This window comes from Lissotriton helveticus, chromosome 10, assembly GCF_964261635.1.
Source record: "Lissotriton helveticus chromosome 10, aLisHel1.1, whole genome shotgun sequence".
Classification (NCBI taxonomy): Eukaryota; Metazoa; Chordata; class Amphibia; order Caudata; family Salamandridae; genus Lissotriton; species Lissotriton helveticus.
The window spans coordinates 1,107,949,061-1,107,973,815 of NC_136071.1; the positions used below are offsets into that span (position 1 = coordinate 1,107,949,061).

Genomic DNA, 24,755 nt, shown 5'->3' on the forward strand with positions numbered 1-24,755 from the left:
GTGCGCTTGCATACTATCTGCAGCGTACACAGCAGTTCCGGGTGGATGATCAGCTTTTTGTAGGCTACGTGGGCGCCAAAAAGGTCGGGCTGTGCACAAACGGACCATCTCCCGGTGAGTCGTTCTGTGCATCAAAGCATGTTACTCCTTGGCCAAGAAGGAGTCTCCTGTGGGGCTGCATGCCCATTCGACCAGGGCAACTGCAGCCGCTACTGCCCTGGGACGCGGCGTTCCCTTGCAGGACATTTGTCAGGCAGCTACGTGGGCCCCGCTGCACACGTTTACAAAACACTACTGCCTTTACAGTCAGGTCCGGAGAGACGGCTTCTTTGGCCGTTCTGTGCTCCATGACTCTCTGGTGTCATTTTGTTCGCAGACCCACCACCGGGTTGGTATTGCTGGGGTATCTATTCTAAGATAAGGAATCTATCACTAACGTGTCTCTTTCAGATGCACAAGTTACTACTTGTGTAACAATATATCTGTAAGACATATTAGTTAGTGATAGATTCCTTACCGCCCTACCCATCCTCCCCGTTCAGCGACCTGATTAAGAGGGTTAAGGTCATCCCCTTTTAGGGCCCTAATTTTATGTACCAATGGTCAGTGTCTTGCATGGCTCTGCATTTCGGCGCGGAAAGTTGTGTACAGAACTTACATCAGCACGCATGGGTGGCGCCTAAGTAGTCTCCGTGACGTAATCCCGGCGCTTACGACGCCAGTGACGGATGCAGAGCCCCACGACGCCACCTACCAGTGTGCAGGGTTACTACTAAGCAGAAAAACGTTTTGGATCCAGTCTGACGCCTGGGCAATATTCTAAGGTAAGGAATCTATCACTAACTAATGTCTCTTACAGATATATCGTTACACAAGTAGTAACTTGTGCATTAAAGCAAATTCACAACCGCGACTCAACTCAATCCTTGTCTTCAAAGGGTTTAGATTCTGATTTAGAAAATGGTGGTAATGTACAATCCTCCAAAAACAGTGGTACATTTCATCCATATGTGAAGAAATAACCACTGTCATTTGATTGTAATTCCTCTAAGAAAGCATCCTTCAGTGGTAATTATTCTGGATGAAATTATGCTAAGATTACTGTATGAGAATTCAATGTTACCTCACTGCAGCCAACGTCTGCTTTGCATGGTCAAAGGCCACAAGCAGTGGGGGTCGGATGCAAGCAAGGTTGGGTGCAAGCACTGGTCAGAGACCCGCACGGCAGCCAAGCCCTGATCTCTTGGTGATGGCCGTGCACCATGGGGGAGCACAAGAAATTGGGAAGAGAGAGTAGCTCAAAGAAGGCCCTGCTGCCATCCTCCTTAACACTTGGCTTTGACTACAGGACCTGGTCACTGGCCACATCCTGCAGCCACCCCAAACTGTGTACAGCTGAAAGCTGCATCCAGTGAGGGCCTGTTCAAACAGGAGGTTGGCTGTAGGGGTTAGCTGCAGGCCAGACCCTGTGGCCAAACTCACTGCACAAGACCAAAGGCTCTGCAGAGCAAGGTGTTTGTCACGCAGTGAGTTAGTCAAAGTTCTGCCAAAAGTAAGGCACAGCTGATGTATAATGGTAGTTGTTTGTGTATGGCGGTGTGAGTTTGAGTTTATGATGGTGGGTGAGTGGTCATATTATAGTGGGTGTGGGTGATTGTGAGGAGGAACAAGGGTGATGTGTGAACATATGGTGGTGGGTGTGTGGTCATATATGAGGGTGAATGAGTAGCAATATTAAGGTGTCTTTGCTGGCTTATCATGGTAGCTGTATGGTAATAGAATTGTGGCTGTGTGGATATGACTGTAGGTCTGTGATCTTATATAATGTTGAGTATGTTGCCCTATGATAATGGGTGAATTGGAGTATGATATAAGTTGATGGGTATGTTGTCGTCCAGTGGTGTAGGTCTGGGATTTTCGGGGGTGCATACTCATTTGATGGTGAGGCGGAAGCCGGAGGACACACTCGATTTTAAAAATTGTTTATTCTTTGTTTGCCATATTTTAAAAACTTTGCACCTGATTCTGAAGTCTTCTCTGGGCATAATCGCCAGGCAGGCTTTTCACCTTCAGCGGATCTAGCGCTGTTTGGTGTTACTCTTGGCTCACGGCCGCCATCGCTTCAGACGCGAGGCCACGCCCACCGGACAGACCACGCCCACAACCCCCGCCTATAAAACAACGCAGACCAATTGCGCGCTTACTGGAAACTACACCCTCTGAGGCGGAAGCCAGAGGACACACTCGATTTTAAAAATTGTTTATTCTTTGTTTGCCATATTTTAAAAACTTTGCACCTGATTCTGAAGTCTTCTCTGGGCATAATCGCCAGGTAGGCTTTTCACCTTCAGCGGATCTAGCGCTGTTTGGTGTTATTCTTGGCTCACGGCCGCCATCGCTTCAGACGCGAGGCCACGCCCACCGGACAGGCCACGCCCACAACCCCCGCCTATAAAACAACGCAGACCAATTGCGCGCTTACTGGAAACTACACCCTCTGAGGCGGAAGCCGGAGGACACACTCGATTTTAAAAATTGTTTATTCTTTGTTTGCCATATTTTAAAAACTTTGCACCTGATTCTGAAGTCTTCTCTGGGCATAATCGCCAGGCAGGCTTTTCACCTTCAGCGGATCTAGCGCTGTTTGGTGTTATTCTTGGCTCACGGCCGCCATCGCTTCAGACGCGAGGCCACGCCCACCGGACAGGCCACGCCCACAACCCCCGCCTATAAAACAACGCAGACCAATTGCGCGCTTACTGGAAACTACACCCTCTGAGGCGGAAGCCGGAGGACACACTCGATTTTAAAAATTGTTTATTCTTTGTTTGCCATATTTTAAAAACTTTGCACCTGATTCTGAAGTCTTCTCTGGGCATAATCGCCAGGCAGGCTTTTCACCTTCAGCGGATCTAGCGCTGTTTGGTGTTATTCTTGTCTCACGGCCGCCATCGCTTCAGACGCGAGGCCACGCCCACCGGACAGGCCACGCCCACAACCCCTCTCCCCAAATGTGTCTCCTGCGCAAGCGCAGCGGACGAGCGCAGCGGGAGCGCCGTTTGCGCGCCGAAGGCGCGCCTAAGGCAAGCCCGTCTGCGCCAAGACCGCGACAGGCGCAGGAAACTTTGGACTCGGGCTCCCCCTCATAAGTTACCAGGCCAACTCTCTGATAAACCTACGCAGCGGTAAAAATTGTGCCTGCAGAGTCGACATCAATACCATCAAGGGGCCATTCAGCTGCAGGCTATGCAGATGGACCTCCTCCCATGTCAAGATTCCAGTCCCTCGAATAAATTCTAGGGACGGCATTCCGCTTTTTAAAGGAGGGTTAATTAATGCACGCTCCATGGGATGCCATAACCAAGATATCAAAGATCTCATCCAGGAATTAAACCTTGACTGTCTTCTCATAACGGAGACCTGGCTTACGGACAACAGTAATCCTGACTTAGCCTCTGCCCTCCCACAAGGCTATTCCATTTTCAGGCAAGACAGACTGAAGGGGAGAGGCGGAGGAGTAGCCTTGCTACTGCGCAACTCCTTCAAATGCCACACCTTCACCCTTGACTCACTAAAAGGAGCCGAATCCCTCGGATTCTCTATTAAACTTAATGAGTCCACCTCCTTCTCAGGAGGACTTGTCTACCGCCCCCCAGGTTCCGCTACCAAATTCTTAGACACTCTCAGTGATACCCTTGGTCAGCTCCTAACCAGATACCCACATGTCACTATGCTGGGTGACTTTAATCTGCACCTTGACTCCACAGAGGACGCGCAGACACTTAACTTCCACCAAACCTTGGATATCTTCAACCTTCAGCAAAGGGTCAAGCAACCCACCCACTTAGCTGGACACACTCTAGACGGGGTCTGTACCAACTTTCCCCCTCTGGAGACCCATACCCCGGTCCCACAAATCTGGACAGATCATAACCTGATCCCATTCCTCATTAAAACCCCGCAGTCTAAAAACTCAATCAAACCCAGTCCACCTCTAGAGAACCACGTCAACTGGAAAAAGGTAGAAGAAACCTTTAAACTCAAACCTACCTTTGAGACTCTGACTCCTAGTCTGACTGGTAACGTGGAACAAGACTCCCAATCCTTCCACAACTGGATACTACACGAAATCAGAGTACGCGCTCCACCCAAACGTATTAGGAAAACCGATATTAAAGGCAAAACAAACGCTCCCTGGTTCACGCCAGAAGTAGCCAAGGCCCATCTGCTCTGCAAAAAAGGCGAACGCAAATGGCGAAAAACATATGATAGTACGGACAGAAACTCCTATGTCCAACTAAGGAAAAGCTATCATTCCATTATAAAAAGCGCCAAAAAAGAGTTCTACACTAAAGCCATTAATGAGGCCAAGCAAAAACAAAAAACCCTGTTTGCTATAGTGAAATCTTTCACTCATCCAAAAGCCCTACAGCTACTCCTTCCCAAGATCTCTGCGATCAAATAGCAGACTTCTTTGACGAGAAAATCAACCTAATTCAGAAGGACTTTCCCCCATACCAAAGCCCCCAGTCCCCCATCCTTCCGGAACAAGCAGGAAAAATAACTGGAAACCTAAAGATGTTCTCACATGTTACCCTAGCCCAATCCAGGGAAGTCATTCTAGCATGCAAGTCAGGAGCCCCCTCCGATTCCTGCCCTCCCAGAATCCTTCACCAACTGATTGAAACTGTCAATCCCATTATAAACAAAATAGTAAATACCTCCCTCAGCACTGGCATTGTCCCCAGTGCATGGAAACAAGGCATTGTTAAGCCCTTAATGAAAAAACCGAACAAATCCCCTTCCGACCTGACCAATCTCCGCCCAATTTCACTTCTCCCAGTTTTGGGAAAAAATCACGGAACAAATAGTCTACAGGGAACTCAAAAACCATCTAGAAACGAACAACATCCTCCACCCCCAGCAATCAGGATTTCGCCCCCAGCACTCGACAGAAACAGCCTTGATCGAATTGACTGATTCCCTAAAACTACTACAAGACCAAAGAAAGAACGCTGTATTGATCTTGTTGGACCTCACAGCAGCGTTCGACACCATCTCTCACCTTATACTCCTGGACAGACTCAGGGACATCGGTATCTCTGACCTGGCATTAGACTGGATAACATCTTTCCTAACAGAAAGATCCCAATCCATCACACTAGGACCTTTCAGTTCTGCAGAAAAAAAGATTCGATCAGGAGTCCCACAAGGCTCCATCCTAAGCCCCCTGCTTTTTAATGTTTACCTTATTCCCCTTATCTCCCTGATCGAATCCTTCGGCATCACTGTTACATCATATGCCGACGATACCCAACTCATAGTCCCGTTAGAAGAGAATTCTACGACTGCCGAACAAAATCTAAAAAACTGCTTGAAAGATGTCTTTCTCTGGATGGAAACAAACCACCTCAAGTGCAACACAAGTAAGACAGAAATCCTCCCCATAGGAAAAAATGTCAACTTCTGTCCTCATCTGTGGTGGCCAGAGGATTCCACAGCCCCCCCCCAGACCGTCACTACAGCAAGAAACCTTGGAGTCACCTTCGATACTGACCTATCCTTCGACCAACACGTCAGGAAGGTGGCAGGAAGTTGCTTCGGAATCATTAAATCCCTCAAAAGTTTCTTTGACTTCCTTCCAACAGATGCTAGAAAGGCGGTAGCTGTGGCGCTAATCCTCTCACGCCTGGATTACTGCAACGGTCTAATGGCAGGTGTGAAAAAAGTCACACTCAAAAAACTGCAGAGCATCCAACATTCCGCTGCCAGACTGGTGCTCAAACTCCCCAGGAGGTCTTCAGCATCTACTGCCCTGAGAACCCTCCACTGGTTACCTTTGCACAAAAGGATTCTCTTTAAGATCCTAATCGTTGCGTTCCGGGCATTTAATCACACCGGCCCCAAATACTTAATTAGACGCTACCCCCATTACAATCCCCAGAGGACTCTAAGATCCTCCAATAATAACCTATTAAACTAGCTAATTTTAACTTAAAAACTAAAGGGGGTAAAACCCTCACTCACCTATCTTCCAGAGCATGGAACTCCATGCCCCAGTACCTGAGGTCCCTGACCAAGGAAATCCACTTTAGGAAACAACTAAAAACATGGATCTTCAGTCTTTCAGACGAGTATGTGCTGGGTGCCATCTAATCCTGACCAATTTCATCCTCCTTTTCACTTTCCAGTTAGCGGCAGGATGCTCCTTCCGGAGCGACAGTCGCGCTCTACAAATACCATTACCAATACCAATTGTATTATGGCGTGTGTTTGGGCATATTAGGACAGCTGTGTAGGGGTAAGGTGGCTAGTATGTGCCCATATAACGGTCATTATGTTGGAGTGATGGTGGATGGGGTACTGCAGTTAGTCTGTTTTGATGTATGTTGAGTGAATCAATATGTGGTCGTATACAATAGTGGTTCTGTAACTTTATGCTGGTGTGTGTTTTGGCAAAGTATGTTGGTTGCGAGGGCTTATGATGCCGACTGTGCCAAGGGTGTAATGGTGGTTGTGGGTCCTATGAACAGAGATGTGTTGGTGTCTGATGGTGGGTGTATGGGTGTGTGCGGTAGGTGTGGACCTATGCTCATGTAAATGTGATAATCTTATTGTGAGAGTGTGGGCATAGGTGGGTGTGTTTGTGTATGATGGTGGTTGTCTGATGGTAGTTGTGTGGGAGTATAATGGTGGGTGTGGGGCACAAGATGGGCCATGTGTGGGTGGTGTGATGGTGGGTGTGTAGGCATTTGATGGCGTGAGTATGGGAGCTTGATGGTGGACAAGTGCCTGTATGATGGTAAGTGCTTAGGGATGGAATTGTATGTTTAAAAGGTTTGGATGGTGGATTTCTGGCCATATGATGTTGGGGGACGCTGATGATGGGTTTGTTGGCGATTGATAGTGAGTGTTTGGGAATCTGATGAGAGAGCGTTGGTATAGGATGGTGGGTGTTTGAGCACATGATGGCAGCTGTGCGGATATCCTTATGCCACTATTCTTCACGATGATCCCCTGTCTTTCACCTCTTTCTATCACTCTGCCTCTGTTGCTCATTATGATCCTGTCCCTCTCTCTATTGCTCTATTCCCCATTTTGTGTCCCTATGCTACAGTCCCACTGCCCCTGCCTCTCCTTTCCCCTCTATTCCTTTGCCCCTATACCTCTGTCCCTCCATCTCTATCTCTGTCCCACTCCCACTGTATGTGTCGCCATCATCCTCTCCCTGTCTCTTTGTGCCTGGCCCATCTCTTCGCCCCGTTCCTCAGTTTTGCACCGTTCCTCTGTTCTTGTCCCTCTGTCACTCTCTGCGTTCATGCACCTCTGTCCCTATTCTTGTTTATCTCCCGCTGCTCATGTTCCTCTGTGTCTATCCTTGTCCCACTATCCCTGTCCATGTAACTGTGCTGGTGATGATAAAATGTTTGCTGAAATTGAAGTTTTGGTTAGAAAACATGAAATTTTTGGCCAAATTATAATAAAAAAGAAATGAATGCCTATTCCCTTGTATATTGTTGGCGCTCTTTTTCCCCCTCCACCTTTATTCATGGTAGGCAGGGTCAATTTTATTCACTCTCCCCATATTTTTGCAATGACCCCCACCTTGCTGTATGGCAGGGGCAATGTATGCGCCCCTCAACATCCTGGCCGGGGGGGTGTCTGAACTGCACCATCCCCTCTTTGCCCAGTGGTAATAATAATAACCTTGAATTTGTAAAGCGCACAGCTACCTCCAAAGTGGTTTCCCGGTGCTGGGGGCCCTCAAGAAGATTAAGCGAGCTATTGCCCAGAGTCACATGGTGCTGGGCTGATCTGCCGCTGGATCCGAAGATCGAACCGTGGACCCCGTGGTCCGGAGTCAGGCACCCTGGCCGCTGCGCCACACCTCTTCCACTGGTGTGTATACCTGTACCTACCCCCACTCCCACCTTGCTCAGGTCTGGGGTAAGTGTACTTTACCAACTACCCTTACCTTGCCTAAGTGTGGACTGGGTTAGTGTGTCTCCCTTATCCCCTCTAATTTGTCTAGGGGTGAAGGGGAGGGATATTGCCTGGGCGCTCCGAGGGCCTACTAGAGACATCTGAAGGTAGACCTGAGATTTTCTGAAGGTCTTGCGTGTTTGAGGGTAAGCCGAAGGTATATGAAAGTAAGATAAGTGTTCCTGAAGCCACACCAAGTGTCTATAGAGCATAGCTGAGGGATTTCTGACAGCCTGATGCTCAGGGTCTCTTAGCCTGTGGCCCACGGTATACTATATGACCATCTATGTATGCCTGAAACACAGTGAAGGACCTCTGATGTGAGATGGTGATTTATGGGGGACTGAGGGCCAGTTAGGGGTATTTGAACCTCTAGGAGGGCAGCCTGTGGGTGTTCAAGGACCAGCTGTGAGTTCCTGGAGTAGGGTCATTTCAAGGAGGACAGGCCGGTCATTTTTCCTAAGCTTCGTGGAGCTCAGTGCCCTGGAGCTGAGTCTAATTTCATGACTCCAGAGAGCAGCAGAAAGAAAAATCTTGGCATATATGCTGATAATATATGTCAAACTGAATCCCTTAAAGGACCACATGTTGCTTTAAGTTTATATCCTCAAAGGGCTTTAAGAAGTCTAGGCGCGTCCCCTGTCCCCCCACAGTACCATGGGGAAGTCTCTGTTGGCCTGCCTGAGGTCCTTTTTAGAAGGTCTTGTTCTTTCACTGGAGGTCCGGGCAGTATTACAGCCACCACTTTCAAAGATCATCAGCCGCCATTACTTTGTAGACATATTAAGGTTTTAAAAGTTAGCTGTAGTTACCCCAAGAGAACCAAAAAGTTTTATGTTGTTTGCGTCCATTTGCAGTACATTCGGCTAAAATGCATCAGGAGAACTCTAGCCCTCATATTAAGTAATACTGTTATCTGATTAGTTTAAGGTGGTTAAAAAGCTTTAAAGTAGTAAGCCAAGCAGATATTCCCCCATTAGCTTAAAGGCCACATTCGAAGAGACCGCAGCTGCTTTCCCCTGTGTATTCAAGCTTACCTCATCATGGTTGTAGGTGGCATTCAGGAATCCCTGATATCTTTTCTTTAGATACTTTCCAAGTTCATAGTGCTGCTGTATTCCAATCTACATGGAAGAACATAAAGCAGAAATCTGTATTAGTTTCAGTTGATTGGGAAACTATCTCTAGGCTTGAACCAAGAGAGGCAACTGGTTCTTATACACTCATATCTACTTGGGTAAGTCAATGAAAATCCCTAGGATGTGTTGAGCATTTAAGCATCAGTGTCTGTGCAGTGCCCAGTTAGTCTCAGGACGCAAACAAATATAATCTATATAAATATAAAAAGACAACAAAAAGGAACACCAAGCAAGTGAAGGCTATTTCTATAATTAAGTAGTTCCTGGAGACTTTGCACAGACTCCGTCTTTCCTCAGTTCTTGTGGCAACTCTTTTCAAATTTTATTGATGTGCTGCACAAGTTCTTTTCCCTATTTTCCAATTTCTTGCTAAGGCATTAGAGGCCATAGCAAGAGACTGCGCGCCTTCATGGGGATGGCGATGTTTACAGGTAAGGGCTCTTAGAAAGATTGCCTAACAGTGATATCTCTTTTAAGTTTTACCAATAATCTGGGTTTAGTGGGGTCCCTAGAGCTTTTGGCCCCGGTGCCGCTGCACCATTCAAATGATAATATGCCCTTGTGAATTCCCATAGAAGCCCAGGTTAACACCAGAACCTGGGCTTCTATGGGAATTCACAAGGGCATATTATCAATCCCATTATCGCCGCTTTAGCGGCAGTTTCCTACCGATAAAAGTGTCGATAATGTATCGCCTTTTCTTGATAACATGGCCCAACGTTTGCTCCTTTTGGCTGGCGTTAGCTAACACCTTTTGAGTTTACTAAAGTTAGATACACACTATACTTACTTCTAGGGTCTTTCAGCCAGCCCAATTCATCCATTGGCCTATTGTTGTGCCATTCACATTTTCCTTTCACCCGCTATGGCATACAGCATAGAGCAGTGTGTCAGCCCACTCCATCCAGCCCTTAGATAAATTTACTGTGAGTGACACCGCGTTCTGTTCATTCATAAGGAGCACATGTGCACACAAAGTAGTTCCCTTCGGTGCCAGGGACTACAATCGCAATGTGTTTCTTTATGAAACAAAACATTTCTGCTCATAGTCCGTGCTCTGTTATGTTCTGAAGCTTCCCCTACAGTACCGTTTTACAAGAACCATTACCAAACAAAACAAGCATTGACAAAGACAAAAGGTTGAAAAGCCAACGCAAAACTCATTAGCTTTGCAAGTGTCCCTTCATAGTCATTCCATTCCCACACTGAATTATACAATACGAAGTAATGCATCGAAACAGGATGCATGATTGTTCTTTTTTCACCTTTCAGCCATCTTTGCTTATCTTTCAAATACTGTAATATGTATAGATTGCATCTCATTGTAAAGGAAGCATCTGTTTAATTTCCAGTGTAACTTCCTTTAGGAAGGAACAAGCGTGGTCCTACTTGTAGTTTAATAATGGGTTTCATCTGTGAAAGACCTATTGCTGCTGTTTTGCTCTTTCTGAAAAATGAAACAACTATTCGGCTACTTCAGATTTCTGCATTTTTTACACGGAAATAAAATAAAAGGATCATTTTGCTTTTTATCCCATTCTTTTCCTCTCTGCTGGTGTATAACCCCAGGGCAAATTAAAAGCGACATGACACGATGAGCTTGGCCCTAAACCTGAGGTTGGGAGTCAATCAGAGACCTTATCCCCAAGGGCACAATGGATGCTTGATGTGTGCATCCAACCCATACTGGAAGCTCCACCAGGGTAGCAAGAGACAACTTTGAAAGAGTTGCTAGACTGACAAAAGACGGAAAGAAGCGGGACCGAAACAGGAGGAGGGGAGGTAGATGGATCACCGATAACCAACTAAACATGGCAGAGCTGTCCTCAACCGCAACATGGAGCACCGGAAAGACAAGCTTGATCCAAGATGGTGTCTGCAGCACCATAAAGAGATCCCAGCGAATGGGCCAACCCACCACATGAAGCTGTGCTGGATACTGAGAGGAGCCGAGACAGCGCCCAGAACCCTCACGGGTGACAAGTAGCGCTTTACAAATCTACTGATAGATCACACCTTGTGTAAAGCTACGCTTGTCTAACCGAGACGGCATGAAGTGAGTTCTTTAGCTGAGATAGGGGGAGAACAGGGCACGCAATCTCACCCCCGCGTGAAACGTGAAGAACCTCAGCAACCCCTCGTAAGAGCACTGCTCTGGACAGCAACAAAAGAGAGGGGCCCACCACACAGGACAATGGGGAGATGGGTTACTGACAGCAATGAGGGGCCACCAAGCAGAATTGGTAGGGAGACAACACTTCCAAGTAAAGCAGAAAAAGAAGAAGAAACAAACAGCCAGCAGCCCTCCTATAGCCTACCAAGGGAGTAGCTAGTTGAGGACCCAGGGAGAGCCACAGAAAGCAGGCATCTGATAACATACAGGCAACCCCTACTTTCCTTATGGTGCAGCAGATGGAACATGGAATTAATCGCACTCGGAAGGAGGCAGCCGACAACACACGAGCAAGCATTACCTTCCAAAGACTGACAGTAGGCAAAGGACCCTTGTCCAGGCAGGGCCAAATCCGCCACAATCTATAAATACCTATTGATTCGTTCCAGGCCCAACACATAAGAAAACGGTAAATACCAAAGGTGGACTCTCCGATAAGGGCTGTACAGAGAGTCTGTCTTGGTCAGACACAAGAACAGGATTAGGGTATCCTCTGACAATAGAGTGCATATAGTAGGGGGTGAAGCCACTCCCTTTGAGGACTCCTGATGTTTTTTGTTTTAGGTGGCAGTGAGGTGCCTCTCGGGGAGGATTACAATTTGTTACTAAGGACTGGGGTGAGGAAGAGGAAGAGACGGTAACAAAGATTGTGTGCCCTCATCATTCTCTTTCATTTTGCTTCAACACTCAGGCCATCGAGGTCCATGGCATGAGTGTTGGGGTGGATGTTGGTCCTATCTCTGTTGGCCACCAGGTGGAGTCTCTCTATAATGTGCTATGTCTTCTTGGTGTTCAACTCTAGACAGATGGTCTTCTTCCAGTGGCTAATTTCAGTCATTCAGGCATTGAACTTGTTCCGGGTCTTGTCCAGGAGGGAGAGAATGAGTTGCGTGTGGTCATCGTCAGCATAGGAGAGGACGTTGATGTCATGAGAGCGGGTGATGCGGGCTAGAGGTATCATCTGTGAAATGAGAAGGAACTACGCAGATGAGGTTGCGGCCAAGCTGAATTACACAAACACCCTCTATGCCAGGACTGCAGACCATTCAGTATTCAGTGGCCAGAATCACTCTCAACCGCCCACGCTGCACTCACATCACAACACACCTGAAGGAGCTCCACTAGCAACACATTCACAAGTAAGCACATTTCAAACTCCTAACCCACACTTTCAAGGCACTAAATAATCCTGGCCCAGCATTCCTCAACAATTGCATCTGCTTTCACAAACCTTCTGAACACCTCTGCTTGTCCGAACATTTGCTTGCGCACATCCAATGCATACCGAAAAGCAGATCGTAAAGCGTAGAGCGATCTGCTGCTACACATAAGAGCCTCCTCCTCACTTCTTGAATTATGCAAGAAGCTGAAGGCAAGTCTTTTTGAGTAGTCCCACTAGGTCCTAGGTATGATTAGACCCACACCTGCTCAGTGCCCCGATACGGTACCATGCGATAGTGTGCTCTATAACTCCGCATAAAATTACATAATACATTCCATGTCCTTCTCATAATGACCAAATTCAAGAAAGTGCTTAGTTATATGTGTTGTGTTTCTTTTGAAGAATATATTAATTTTGCATTCCACTAGCTGAATCCAGACCATACAAGTCATCATGTTCATGTACTTTAATCAACACAGATCAGGTAAATTATGTTCTCTGAAATGCAATTGACGTGTTTATTGAGTTGCCAAAGTGTTTGTAGGCTCATGATGTCAATGTACAAACAATACACCTGCCACATGGAAAGTGACCCCTCACCAGAGGTAAACCTCATGATGTAGTTGTCCTAACTTCAGAATTCAGTGTAGATGTTCTTGTGTGTACCAACATGTTTTGCAAGTTGGTACCTCATTTAATGGAGAACATAGATTTCTCCAATACAAACTGCCAGAATCTAGGAGGTGCCAATTTATGTTTATGGCCTTCTTCACATTGTTGGAAAATATTATAGGTGCTTATACAACTCAATCTTTCATCTTCTGCTCTGGGGGGTTGTTTGTAATAGAGCCTCTAGAGTATCGTTGCCTGCTCAAAATGCTTTGATTTCACCAATACCGAGGCAACCAGGGCCACTGACCAACAGAACTTCCCATGATTAAAATTAACAATGGGTAGTAACCAAGACCCGTTCTGTGGAGACCTCTGACATATATGGGGTCAAAACCTTCTTTTTGCAATTCATTATGTTTCGTAAAGCGTATATTGCAATTCACAAAGACATTGCGACACAGGGTTGTGTGGTAACAAAGCCTGTGATTTTGGGAACAACAGGCTTTTCTAATGCAAAACCACTTAACTCAACGGGCCACTGGGTTTACAGTCAGCCTTCCACCACTGAGGAATGATCAGGTAATTTGTTCTGCTCATAGAAAAAATAAGAGAATGGAATAAAACTTTGACAGTAATTACGCATGGTGAACCCAATTTCCTGAACTTCAACTCAGCATGTGGTGGGCTGGGAGATTTGTTGTTGTGGCTGACGACTACCCTCTTTCGGATATGAACTTCTGTAAGAACTCATCCCTGTTGACAGATATGACCCACCTAGTACACCCTAAATACAAACATTATTGCTGCCTGATGTTTCTTTGAGGGTTACAAAGATAGCATTTAGGTAACCTTCCTATATGTCAACATGCACTCTTGTATACCATTCGAATTTGTATACCTGTCTTATGCAAACTGAAATGTTCACATCAGCTACTGTACAATATTCCATAGGATATTGCAAAAAAATGATTTATTGATTAATACGTATTGATCAACAAAACTTGTTTGTGCGATTAGTGCTTATTCACATATTCACAATCCTTCTCTCATATTTCAGGGAATAAAAATTAGAAACAAGAAAACATAGAATCCATTAAATTCATGCATTGTGATTGCTAAATGCACTTTGCACTCTATGGCTTGTTCTACGCAGTTCACTGTGTTGCTAGGTGTACGAAGTGTTCCACTAGCATAAAAGGCACTCCGAAAACGCTATAACCTAACAGTGTTGTGCCATTGCTCTCTGGTAGAGTTTGCTCTTTGCACATACATAGATGTGGATTAATAAAATTTGTGATTGCTGGAAAAAACGTAAAAGCATAAATATATGATATTCAGTGACACACAGAAAGCCAAAATAGCCGACCTGGTCCACTGAACTGAGAAAACCACAATAAAGATTAATTTATTCACTCAACTATAGAAATACAGTGTTTGCCGCTACATTTCGAAGAAAAACTGAAACACAAGTACCGATTGTGCTGGGCTATGGGCTCTACCTCCTTATTTAGTATTTTTGGACGAAAGAATGAGGCAACCTGGGCGGTAACAGAGTAACTGCCGCCTTATTCTTATTTTTTATCAAGAACAATGACCACAATACTGCAGCTTCTGGTCATGGTCTTGTACTTTTTTAACAATATGCAACAATGTTTAGGTCTCTGCTGTAGAAGGCACATGCGCTGTCTTGAAGAGACAAGCTGTATGTACCTTGTGGGCTTCAACCCACCCATAGGCTTCCCATTTGCTGGCTCCTTCATCGCTCTCTTATTCTTTCTCCCCTTTTTTCATGCCTTTATTCGTCATGCCTCTTCTTGTGTTTGCCACTCTCTGAGAGCATGGACCAATTACACTATCCCTCCGCTGCTCTCAATTTATGACCATTTTAGGGACATCATTTTTCTCGGTTTATGAGCCCTCCTCAGGAGCACTGGTGTTTTCATTCGTTCTGAGCGCCTCTGTTATTCTTCTGCCGTCTTACGTCCCCGTGGCTGCTTGCCCTGTGACTTCCCAACGAATTCTCTTGTTTCTACAGCCAGCTCCACTGAAATATGTATGCATTAATGTATGTATGCCCAGAGTGTATTTGTGTGTATATACATGTTTGAATCATTCATCGGGTCTGCATTTATTTTCGGTTGCATGTGCTGCTGAGGCTTGAATTATTTCCGCTCGCATTTCTAAGCTCCTGCAGTACTCCGCTGCTGGTCTCTGCTGATCGGCAAATGCTGTTTTAGTTTTTATCAGTGGCAGCTTCCATGTTGGCTCAGACACTGTTTCTTTGTTAACGTCCATACTATTTAGCCAGCAGACAGCCTTGCAGAATAGAGTACAGGCAATGATGGGAAGAGCTGATAAGTGGGAATCTTGTTGCTGCATCACTTCTGGTGAACCCACTACAGTGATCGTTAGGAAGCATGCAGGCCCTTTGAGGATATATCACAGATTTTGTACCTACCGATGGTGATCTCACCAACACTGCTTCAAGCCCTTATGTATGCCATAGCTTGTTCCACTCTCTTGGAATGCCGGTCACTTTCACAAGTCGATTTCTTTTTGACAAAAGATTTTGTTTTGAGTTGCCACTTTTGACCTGAGGACAGGAGTCCTTTATTGATGGTGGGAATGATTGGTTAACCTTGCTCCATTTCATACATTGGCATTTTTATTATTTCAGATTTTCCAATGAAATCTGTACTTCAGTTTGATTCGCCAGCTGTGGCCCATGCAGGAAGTCCTGTAAGATGATCAAGTACTTGTGGTTGAAAAGATAAATTGCATGTGATGCATGCAGTTGTAGACTTCCTATTGTAGTAGATCAGATTGGCTTAGCTTGCTGAAGGAATGTCGTTCCATCAGTACAGGAGCTGCAAAATTTTCTAGGGCACCTCCCATTCTCAATTCTTTAAATTGGCTGGATGTAATGTTTAAGGCTCTTTGCATCTGCATTTAGGCTCTTTTGTTGTTGTCATCCTAAAAATAAATCTGAGTTATATATGTCATCCTAGGAGGTTGCCTGTCTGTTGCATTCTTCTTACTCTTTTCTTGTGGCACTTGCTCGTTGAAAAAAATCTTGCTTTGGTGGTCATGCTCTCACACAGTCACAGCTCAAATTTGGATTGTTCATCTTGATTCCTTTTTTAAAAATTTGTTCAGAACCTTATTTGCTTAAGTGTTGTAAGCTGCTCAAAACTCACATGTTTATAGTCCGCGATTTTCTCTTTTCCTTCTTTTCACTAGCGCCAGGACACCCTCGGGTGTTTGAGTGTTTAATTCAATGAAATTACCAGTTGTTATGATAAGTATAGGGGTTAAAATTGTTATCCCCGACAACTCCTATACAATGCTCCATAGAGATCATGTGGTCCTTGGACCACATCTAGTTTTCTTCCCTAAACTAGTGTCAGATTTCAGACTTTTTAAAGTTTCCTTTTTCTTCTTTACTTTGCTTTCCAAGAATTGTTAGACAAACCCAGGCCACATTCATCACATTCAAGAGGTTTTCTTGGCCTGCAGTGTTTTGTGGCTTCTGTAAAATCAGTACTATGTTAAAAGGGTTATCCTTGTGGATTTTCATGCGTTACTATCATTGACAATTACCGAGCCGTTACAAAGCATTACAAACCAAATAGTGGGAACATTCTTGTAAGGATGCATCCGAGGCACTCTTGGGTGGTATTGAATTGTTTGATAACTGGAAGCGGCAATGTGGAAGTCCAATCATACCTTTTTTAGAGTTACTGCCTGGTTTTCACTGCTTGCCAATGATCTTCAAATGGACTTTGTGGCTTATGAAATCTGTTGATGGTCGACATTTATTTACTTATAAAAATTATTATAGCGCAAACAAGACCTGTGAGGTTATCAGAGTGCTTTACAAGGGGTGGGGAGTGGATACAGCAGTAAAAGACAGTAATAAAGTGCATTTCGGCCATAATTATAAACATACAAGGCTATCAAATCTAGGAGAGCGATCTCGTAAGGAGATTAGACGGAGGTGGTCGTGATAATAAGAGTTCAACAGGTAAGTTCGATTGATATATAGTATGGTGACAGACTTTTAGTCTAACCATTTAGACATCAGGAATGATTTCACTTCTGATTCGAAGGTAGCAGTAGAGTGAATCAGAAGGATTTCCTTCAGAAGAGAATTCCAGATTTTCGGTGCGATGCCTGAGAAAGCTCTGTGGCACGTTTACTTCTTGCCGAAAATCTAAGGGTTCAGCAGCATGGAGCTTTTGTTACGCAAGGTCCTACATCCGCCAGATAGTTCCAGCTTTTGTGCTAGGTATCTTAGGGTGTCGAAATGTATGGCTTTTTGGGTCATTCAAGCGATTTGTAGATTAATTTATGTTTCATACAAGAGCGAGTCCAGGGATTTCAGCTCAGGGGAGATGTGATTGTTTCTTTTTGTTCCGGTGATGAGTATGACCGCAGCATTAAAGGAGGACCGTAAAGGGGCCAGTTTGTATCTGGGAAGGCCACTGAGCGTGTGTAGTATTATGTGTTGGCTGAGAATTCTCTTTGGAATTCTCCAAGTTCATTCTAGGTAGAATCTTCCTACATTCTTTCCCTTGTAATGTTCCTTGTCTCACTTGTATGTCTTTGAATATGTTTGTTATGTTATGTCTTGAAGATCAGTCAGTTGTCAGTTACACTGCTGATCTTCAAGAAGGTGGATGCTCCATTAAATACCTGCTTACTTCATCTTGGAGTTGTCTGGATTTTATAACTTTTGAATCACTACAACAGCGTGACACTTCCTTACTGAAGTTGTTTGTCTAGTATAATTCCAAGAGATCTCGCAGAGTCTACAAAGTGAGGAGTACCATTGAGAGCAGTTAGATGTTTCATCCAAAGGTCGATCTTAAGATTGCGTTTGGATGGGGTAATGAGGAGTAATTCCGTTTTGATGGTATTAAGTTTGAGATGGTTGAGCACGAGCCCGTTCTGAGTATTCTGTAGAATAATGTTGAGGGTATTGAGGTCATCAGGAGAGGAGATTTTCAGAAGCAGTTGTGTGTCATCTGCATACATGTGGTAATGAATGTTAGAGGATGCTAAGGAATCTGCTAAATATGTTGAAGAGAATAGGAGAGAGGGCAGATCCCTGTGGGACTCCCAAGGTGACCGTAGAGGGCTTTGACAGGAGTGGTTGACCTTGATTCTTTGGGTTCTGTTATGGAGGAATGAAGTAAACCATTGGAGGACAGTCCTTGATAAACCAATCCTTCTTTCAAGTAGGTTTAGGAGATCGATGTGTTTCACAGTGTCAAATGCTGAGGATAAGTCAAGGAGGATGAGAAGACATACTTCAGTCCGATCCAACATTGATGGGACATCATTCACTATGTGAGTGAGTGCTGTTTCTGTGCTGTGATCTTGGCGGAATCCAAACTGGTATTGGTCTAGGAGGTGGTACTGATCTATGTGATTGCAGAGTTGGATCTGTACACATTTCTCGATAAGCTTCTCCAGAGTGGGAATGTTGGAGATTGGACGGAAATTGTTTAATGCCAAGTTGTATCAAAGTTTCCAGTGGATGCCAGTATCTAATGACCGCTTCAGGATCCAGGGAGGGAGTATCAGTAGAATGTAAATGTGTGAACATACCCAGCTAAAAGACTAGTATCACATGGAGGAAACGTAGCTTTGTGCAGTCTGGATGTTTTGTAGCTTCAGAAGCTTGTATCAAGAACCAAGCAGTATTTGGATAGTTGATGCTACTCAAGCAACCGGTAAGATAGCTTTGTGTTAAGTGCCACTCCTGAGATGTATCTATCTTTTACATATCCAGGCTGTATCGTAGAAGGGCTACCTTGGCCTTTTGTCCATCAGAGGTTGATACATTGATTACATGAGATTCGGATCATAGCCATTTATTATGCTATGTTCGCAAAACAGCGTACCTTCAGTAGGAAACCCAGTGTACAAGAAAGGGTTACTAAGCAGATATTTTCAGAGGGAAGTCTTCTGAATTGTTTGTTCTCCCTTCCCCCTTCTTTATGTGATTGTGCCAGACTTGGGTGCTCTTGGGCAAAGCTCCAGGCTCACCTCATCTGATGACTATATGAAAGCAAATTTGCAATCCATTGCCTCTAACCAATACCTTGTCTGTCTCCCCTGAGCACATGCATCATCAAACAGAACTTTGCATGGTTGTCAGTGACATGTTGTGGTCAAAGTTGGCAACAAAGAGTTCTGAGGGGGCCTGGGAACCGCCCTCCCCCCCCACATGTTGCTAGGCAAGGTCCTACATCCGCCAGATAGTTCCAGCTTTTGTCCTAGGTATCTTGGGATGTTGAAATGAATTAATTTATGGGTCATACAAGCGATTTGTAGATGAATTTGTGTTTCATACAGGAGTGAGTTTAGGGATTTCAGCTCAGGAGAGATGTGATTGTTTATTTTTGTTCTGGTGATGAGTCTGACCGCATTAAAGGAAGACCGTAAAGGGGCCAGTTTGTAACTGGGAAGGCCACTGAGCGTTGCACTTCCGTACTCAAGTTGTTTGTCTAGTATAATTCCCAGAGATCTCACAGAGTCTACAAAGTGAGAAGTACCATTGAGAGCAGTTAGACCTTGACGCATACTGTACACATCACTGCAATGTCACCAGTTCTGTGGCCTTGATTGCACCTTACTTTGCACCATGCAATTCTCTGTAAAGTGCTCAACTGATATTTTTGGCGGGGTCTGGAGCAACACTGTACAAGGGTCATTAAGCGCTGCTTGAGTTTTCAAGGTAATGCGTCATCTGATCCATCCTGTTGGCACTCTGTAACCAAACTACAGGGTGATCACCAGAGCAAACAGGGAGTGGACTGTGCCTGCCCAACACAAGCAATAAAGGCAAGACTAACTGTAGGTCTGGTCAAGTGGCCACACAACTCTCTAGACAGCTTCATGGTGAGCTGGAAGTAGGCCAGACTTGCCAGAAACCCAGCTGAAAACTAGAAAACTGGGCTCATTCCGGTGCAGTGTGGAGGATGAAAGCGAATTTGCTCACCCATCTTAGGTTAATGTAAAGATCACTGCAGAGAAGTGTCTCAGAGTGGTGGAGAGTGTATGTGTATGTCCATTAAGACTATTCTGCTCTTTCCAGGGTAAGTAACCTAGAGGCATTGACAGCATCATTGTTGTTCAGGGACACAGGCCTTTTTACCTACATCCCCCTGAAAAAGTGCCCAATGAGACTTCTCACTGTCCATGCTCCATAACTAGGGTGCCTGACTACCCTTCTGTGTGGGACATGTGCCGGGGCTATGTGTGTATGTGTGTTGCCTTTTTTACCTACACCCCCCTGAACACAGTGCCTAATGAGTCTCTCCTCCTGACAATTCTCCATGTGTGGGCCATGTGTAGGGGCCACATGTTTGTGGTAGTACGGGTGATGGTGGAGTTCAAAGATGCTCAGGACGTTGTTGCTGAACCCGCAGCATCCGTCCAGTATGTACTGAGGTAAACTCCCATCTTGACCAGTTCAAGGGACTGGCAGAAAATGCACAAGGAGGACCTGAACGTTGGTGGATTCTGGGACCTCTCACCTCATGTTCCAGCAGCAAAGCTTCTTCCAAGAATCCAGGTTGTGCCCTGTGTCTAGGACGACTGAACTGTGCCCAGCAAGCGTGCAGGCTCCCCTGGATGTCCAAGTCACTGGTGTCCCTCTTGGAAGTGCAGGCATTTAGCCTGAGCCAACCAAAGTGCATCCTTTTGTTAAAGGGGAGTGTTTCCGCCAAACTCTGAAGAGTGCATCTTCCTTGCTGGCCATCTTCGCCATCTTCCAGAACAGTCTCTCCAAGGTCTCGCTAAAAAACTGTCAAGCTTGTAAAACTGGTCTTCGGCGCATAGAATATACTCTCAACTGCTGCATTTGATTTATGTAGACAGAGATGAGTAGTGAAACAGGTTCAACCTGCTGCTGGGCTCACTGCCTGCCATCCTTCTGCAGTGAAAAACCGAATACATTTGAGTTAAGTAACAATAGCAGTTATTACTAGATTGGCGGCAGACCGTAGGACCAGTGTTTCTACTGTAAATAATGCTGTGATACATATGTCTGGTGGAGCTTGCTTACATATCTGTGATGGTCAGCTCTGCATGCAGGACGCTTCAGAGGCAGTAGAGAGAGAGCCCTGTGGTCAGACGTGCCTTGCCGAGGACTTCTAAACCATCTAAACGTTATGTGAAAGTTGTAGACCTTGGTTTTCTTGTTGCACAGGGTCTGTTTTTCACACCTGCCAACACTTCTACTCCCAGCCACACATGGCTCTGTCCTTCAGTGTTCAGACCAGCGTCCTAGCCAGGAGGTTGCTCTATGGTGGCATCCCCACCCACTGAGCGGGCACCCATGGTTTGAGCACTGGCTCCAATCTGAGGCTTGCTTGAGAGCTTCAGTCCAGGCAGTGGGTGGTGCGCAGGCTTCAAAGCCCCCAAAGGAGGAAGTGAATGGGGCAGCTGTGTTAAAGTCACTGGGGCCTCCCCAGAATAGAGCTTGTGTTTTTATTCTATCAGCTTCTTGCAAAGAGTCCAACCACAAACAGCTGAGCAGCAGCTTCTGCCTTGACGTGGGCGGCAAGTTGTGGAGCGAGCAGAGACATCCGTGAAGGCGGTGTGGTCTGCTACGTGTAGTAGGTATATTTTTGCATTGTTATTGATCTTGTTCTAATAGGATCCATTTGGGTCTGTGTGTCGGAAAAGAGTAATGCAGACCTCGCTGTATGAACTCTTTGCCACTCTGCTCCACTCTTTGCCTCTCTGCTCCACTCCATTATTTGTCGTTCTGCTCCGTTCCACTCTTTGCTGCTCTGCTCCACTCTTTGCCACTCTGCTCCACTATTTACTGCTCTGTTCAGCTCCACTGTTTGCCACTCTGCTCCACTCTTTACTGCTCTGTTCCACGCCACTCTGCCGCTCTGCTCCGCTCCACTCTTTGCCGCTCTGCTCTCCTCCACTCCTTGCCTCTCTGCTTCACTCCATTATTTGCCGTTCTGCTCCGCTCCACTCTTTGCTGCTCTGCTCCGTTCACTCTTTGCCGCTCTGCTCCACTCTTTACTGCTCTGTTCGGCTCCACTCTGCCGCTCTGCTCTGCTCCACTATTTGCCACTCTGCTCTACTCCATTCTTTACCATTCTGATCCGCTCCACTCTTTGCCGCTCTCCTCAACTCCTTGTCTCTCTGCTCCACTCCATTGTTTGACATTCTGCTCCGCTCCACTCTTTGTTTCTTTGCTCCGCTTCACTCTTTGCCGCTCTGCTCCACTTGTTACTGCTCTGCTCCGCTTCACCCACCACTCTTTGCTGCTCTGCTCCACTCTTTACTGCTCTGCTCCCCTCCATCTGCCGCTCTGCTCCCCTCCACTCTCTGCCACTCTGTTCCGCGACACTCTTTGCCGCTCTGCTCCGTTCCACTCTATACCACTTTGCTCTTTGCTGCTCTGCTCTTTTCCACTCTGCTCTGCTGTACTCAGCTCCACTCTTTGACGCTCTGCCCCACTCTAGTCAGATCCACTCTATGCAGCTCTGTACCACTCCACTCTTTGCCACTGTTCCACTCTGCTCCGCTCCACCCGTTGACACTCCAGTCCACTGTTTGCCCCTCTGCTGGCCTCTGTTACACTAAAGTTTAGCCATGCATGGCTAAAACACATTGGTTCTAAAAGAAGTTCCCACATCTCCTCAGACTTAAAATCCTTGAATTGGCTACCACTGAAAGCCAGAATTCATCTGAAAATAGCGTGTATGATGCATAAAGCCATGCATCACAATGCACCCAGCTATCTGGCATAAAAACTGACGATCTCTGGTGGGATAAGACCCTCAAGAAGTGCGGAAAACCTACTACTGAAACCGCAAAGATTCAACAAGAAGAAAACATATAAACGAACCTTCTCAGGGATGGCGCCCAGGATATGGAATGCCTTACCTCCAGAAACCAGACTTAACTCTTCTACTGCATCTTTCAAAAAGGAAGTAACATCGATTCTCATGGCAAAATTCACCTGAATATAGTCTAAAGAAATTTCGAGAACAAACGTACCCTCTCTACTAATCCTTACTATGACAAGAGACCATCTATACATCCTAGACATTATATCTACCCTTTATCTGACTCAATGGGATTGTTCTGTGTTGTTCCTTACTGCTTTGCTTTTACAAGATGTTATCTATACGTGTTTAACCAGCATTTATTTGAAGAATAAAGAACCTTACTTACTGTAAATTGCTCTGATATTCGCAAGGGTCTTGTTAGCGCTCTATAAAACTTTCAAAATAAAATAAATAAATAAAGCAAATAACTCTTGCATAGGTGAGACCTATTTCCTATGCGTATGCTTGTTTTCAAATCGCACCACATGAGGTAAAGTTACTGCTAACCTGAAAATGAGTGCAGATATAAGGTTTCAGGCAAGATTGCCATTTGAAGAAATCGTATACACATAGATCTAAATCACTTTTAATCCCACAATAAATAAAGAATTTAACATAGCAAACCTTGAAGAGAATGGATCACCCCAGCCCAGCTGTTGTAGGCACGCTGAAACGACTCCGAAGTTTAAATGAAATAGGATAACAAAGGGCTGGTGGGTTTACATTTCTCTAATAGTCACCACCTAATTGTTAACCCTGGGTAAGTAGATACCCCGCTCAGCAGCATTTGACATTGTAATGACTTGGAAACAACTCCTTTGCAGGTTCTGTTGGACTTGAGATGTAATAGGACCGCCTCCTCCCAAAGCCACCTTTGTTCCAGGTGAATGAGAGGTGTGCTTGGTGTACAGGCAATTCATGACAAGACCTTGACGTGATAACGCTGTGACCTTGGGCCACGTGGCTTGGCTCACTGTTTTTGCATCGCCAGCTCGCGCCTCACCGCCCATAATGAGCCACAGACGAGGAACGGTTGTATGACGTTACAACTCATTCCCTTGCAATGCATGCCTTTTCCACGCATGCGTTACAACGGGAATGGCATTACCATGCATATGGTTTTACCACGAACATGCCTTTACCACGCATACCTTTACAATGATTTTCGTTGTATAAGTATGCATGATAATGGCATTTTCATGGTAAACCGACTGCAGGGCTGATTATTTACTTAAAATCCATAAATATGTTTTTAATAAATCCTAACCTAATAAATTATACTTACAGTTTCTATGGACGGAATCCTCCTTCTTCTAACACTGTTTTAATTGGTCCTTTTTCTATTTTTTTGACAATGCATTACGTAGATGCACGTAAGTAATTACGTCGTTAGGGAGGCTCTCATGAATTACAAGAGGCACAGAAGAGCGTTTTTTAGGTAAGAGTTTCTTTTTCTTTTTTAAAACCACTCCTTTTTTGGGGGCAGGGGGAACCCCCCTCTTCCCCCCAAGCACCCTTTTTTTAATTCGACCTTTAACTCACATTCCTTTACTAGGTATCTCGTAGTAAATGAATGCGTGGTAAAGGTTATTCGTGGTAACCACGCATGCGTTGTAAAGCATGCGTGGTTAATGTATTCGTGGAAACGGCTGCGTTGTAGTGGCTGTTTGTATGACGTTACAACTAATTCCCTTGCAACGCATGCCTTTACCACGCATGCGTTAGAACGGGAATGCCATAACAGCATTCAGCGTCAGGTAAGGGTGTAGTTATTTCTGCAGGTTTTAGTATAGTGTGGTGCTTTGTATATGTTACAA

The 24,755-nt window shown here is 45.3% G+C and overlaps 1 protein-coding gene across 4 annotated transcripts in view; it reads right to left on the reverse strand.

Annotated features, from left to right (window-relative positions):
* ACP3 (acid phosphatase 3) overlaps positions 1-24,755 on the reverse strand; it is a 291,855-nt gene that overhangs the window by 205,203 nt on the left and 61,897 nt on the right. For all 4 annotated transcript variants that reach the window (XM_078663872.1, XM_078663873.1, XM_078663870.1 and 1 more), the window contains exon 3: positions 9,021-9,107. In XM_078663872.1, coding sequence (XP_078519998.1) covers positions 9,021-9,107 — 87 coding nt within the window. The remainder of the gene's footprint in view (positions 1-9,020; positions 9,108-24,755) is intronic.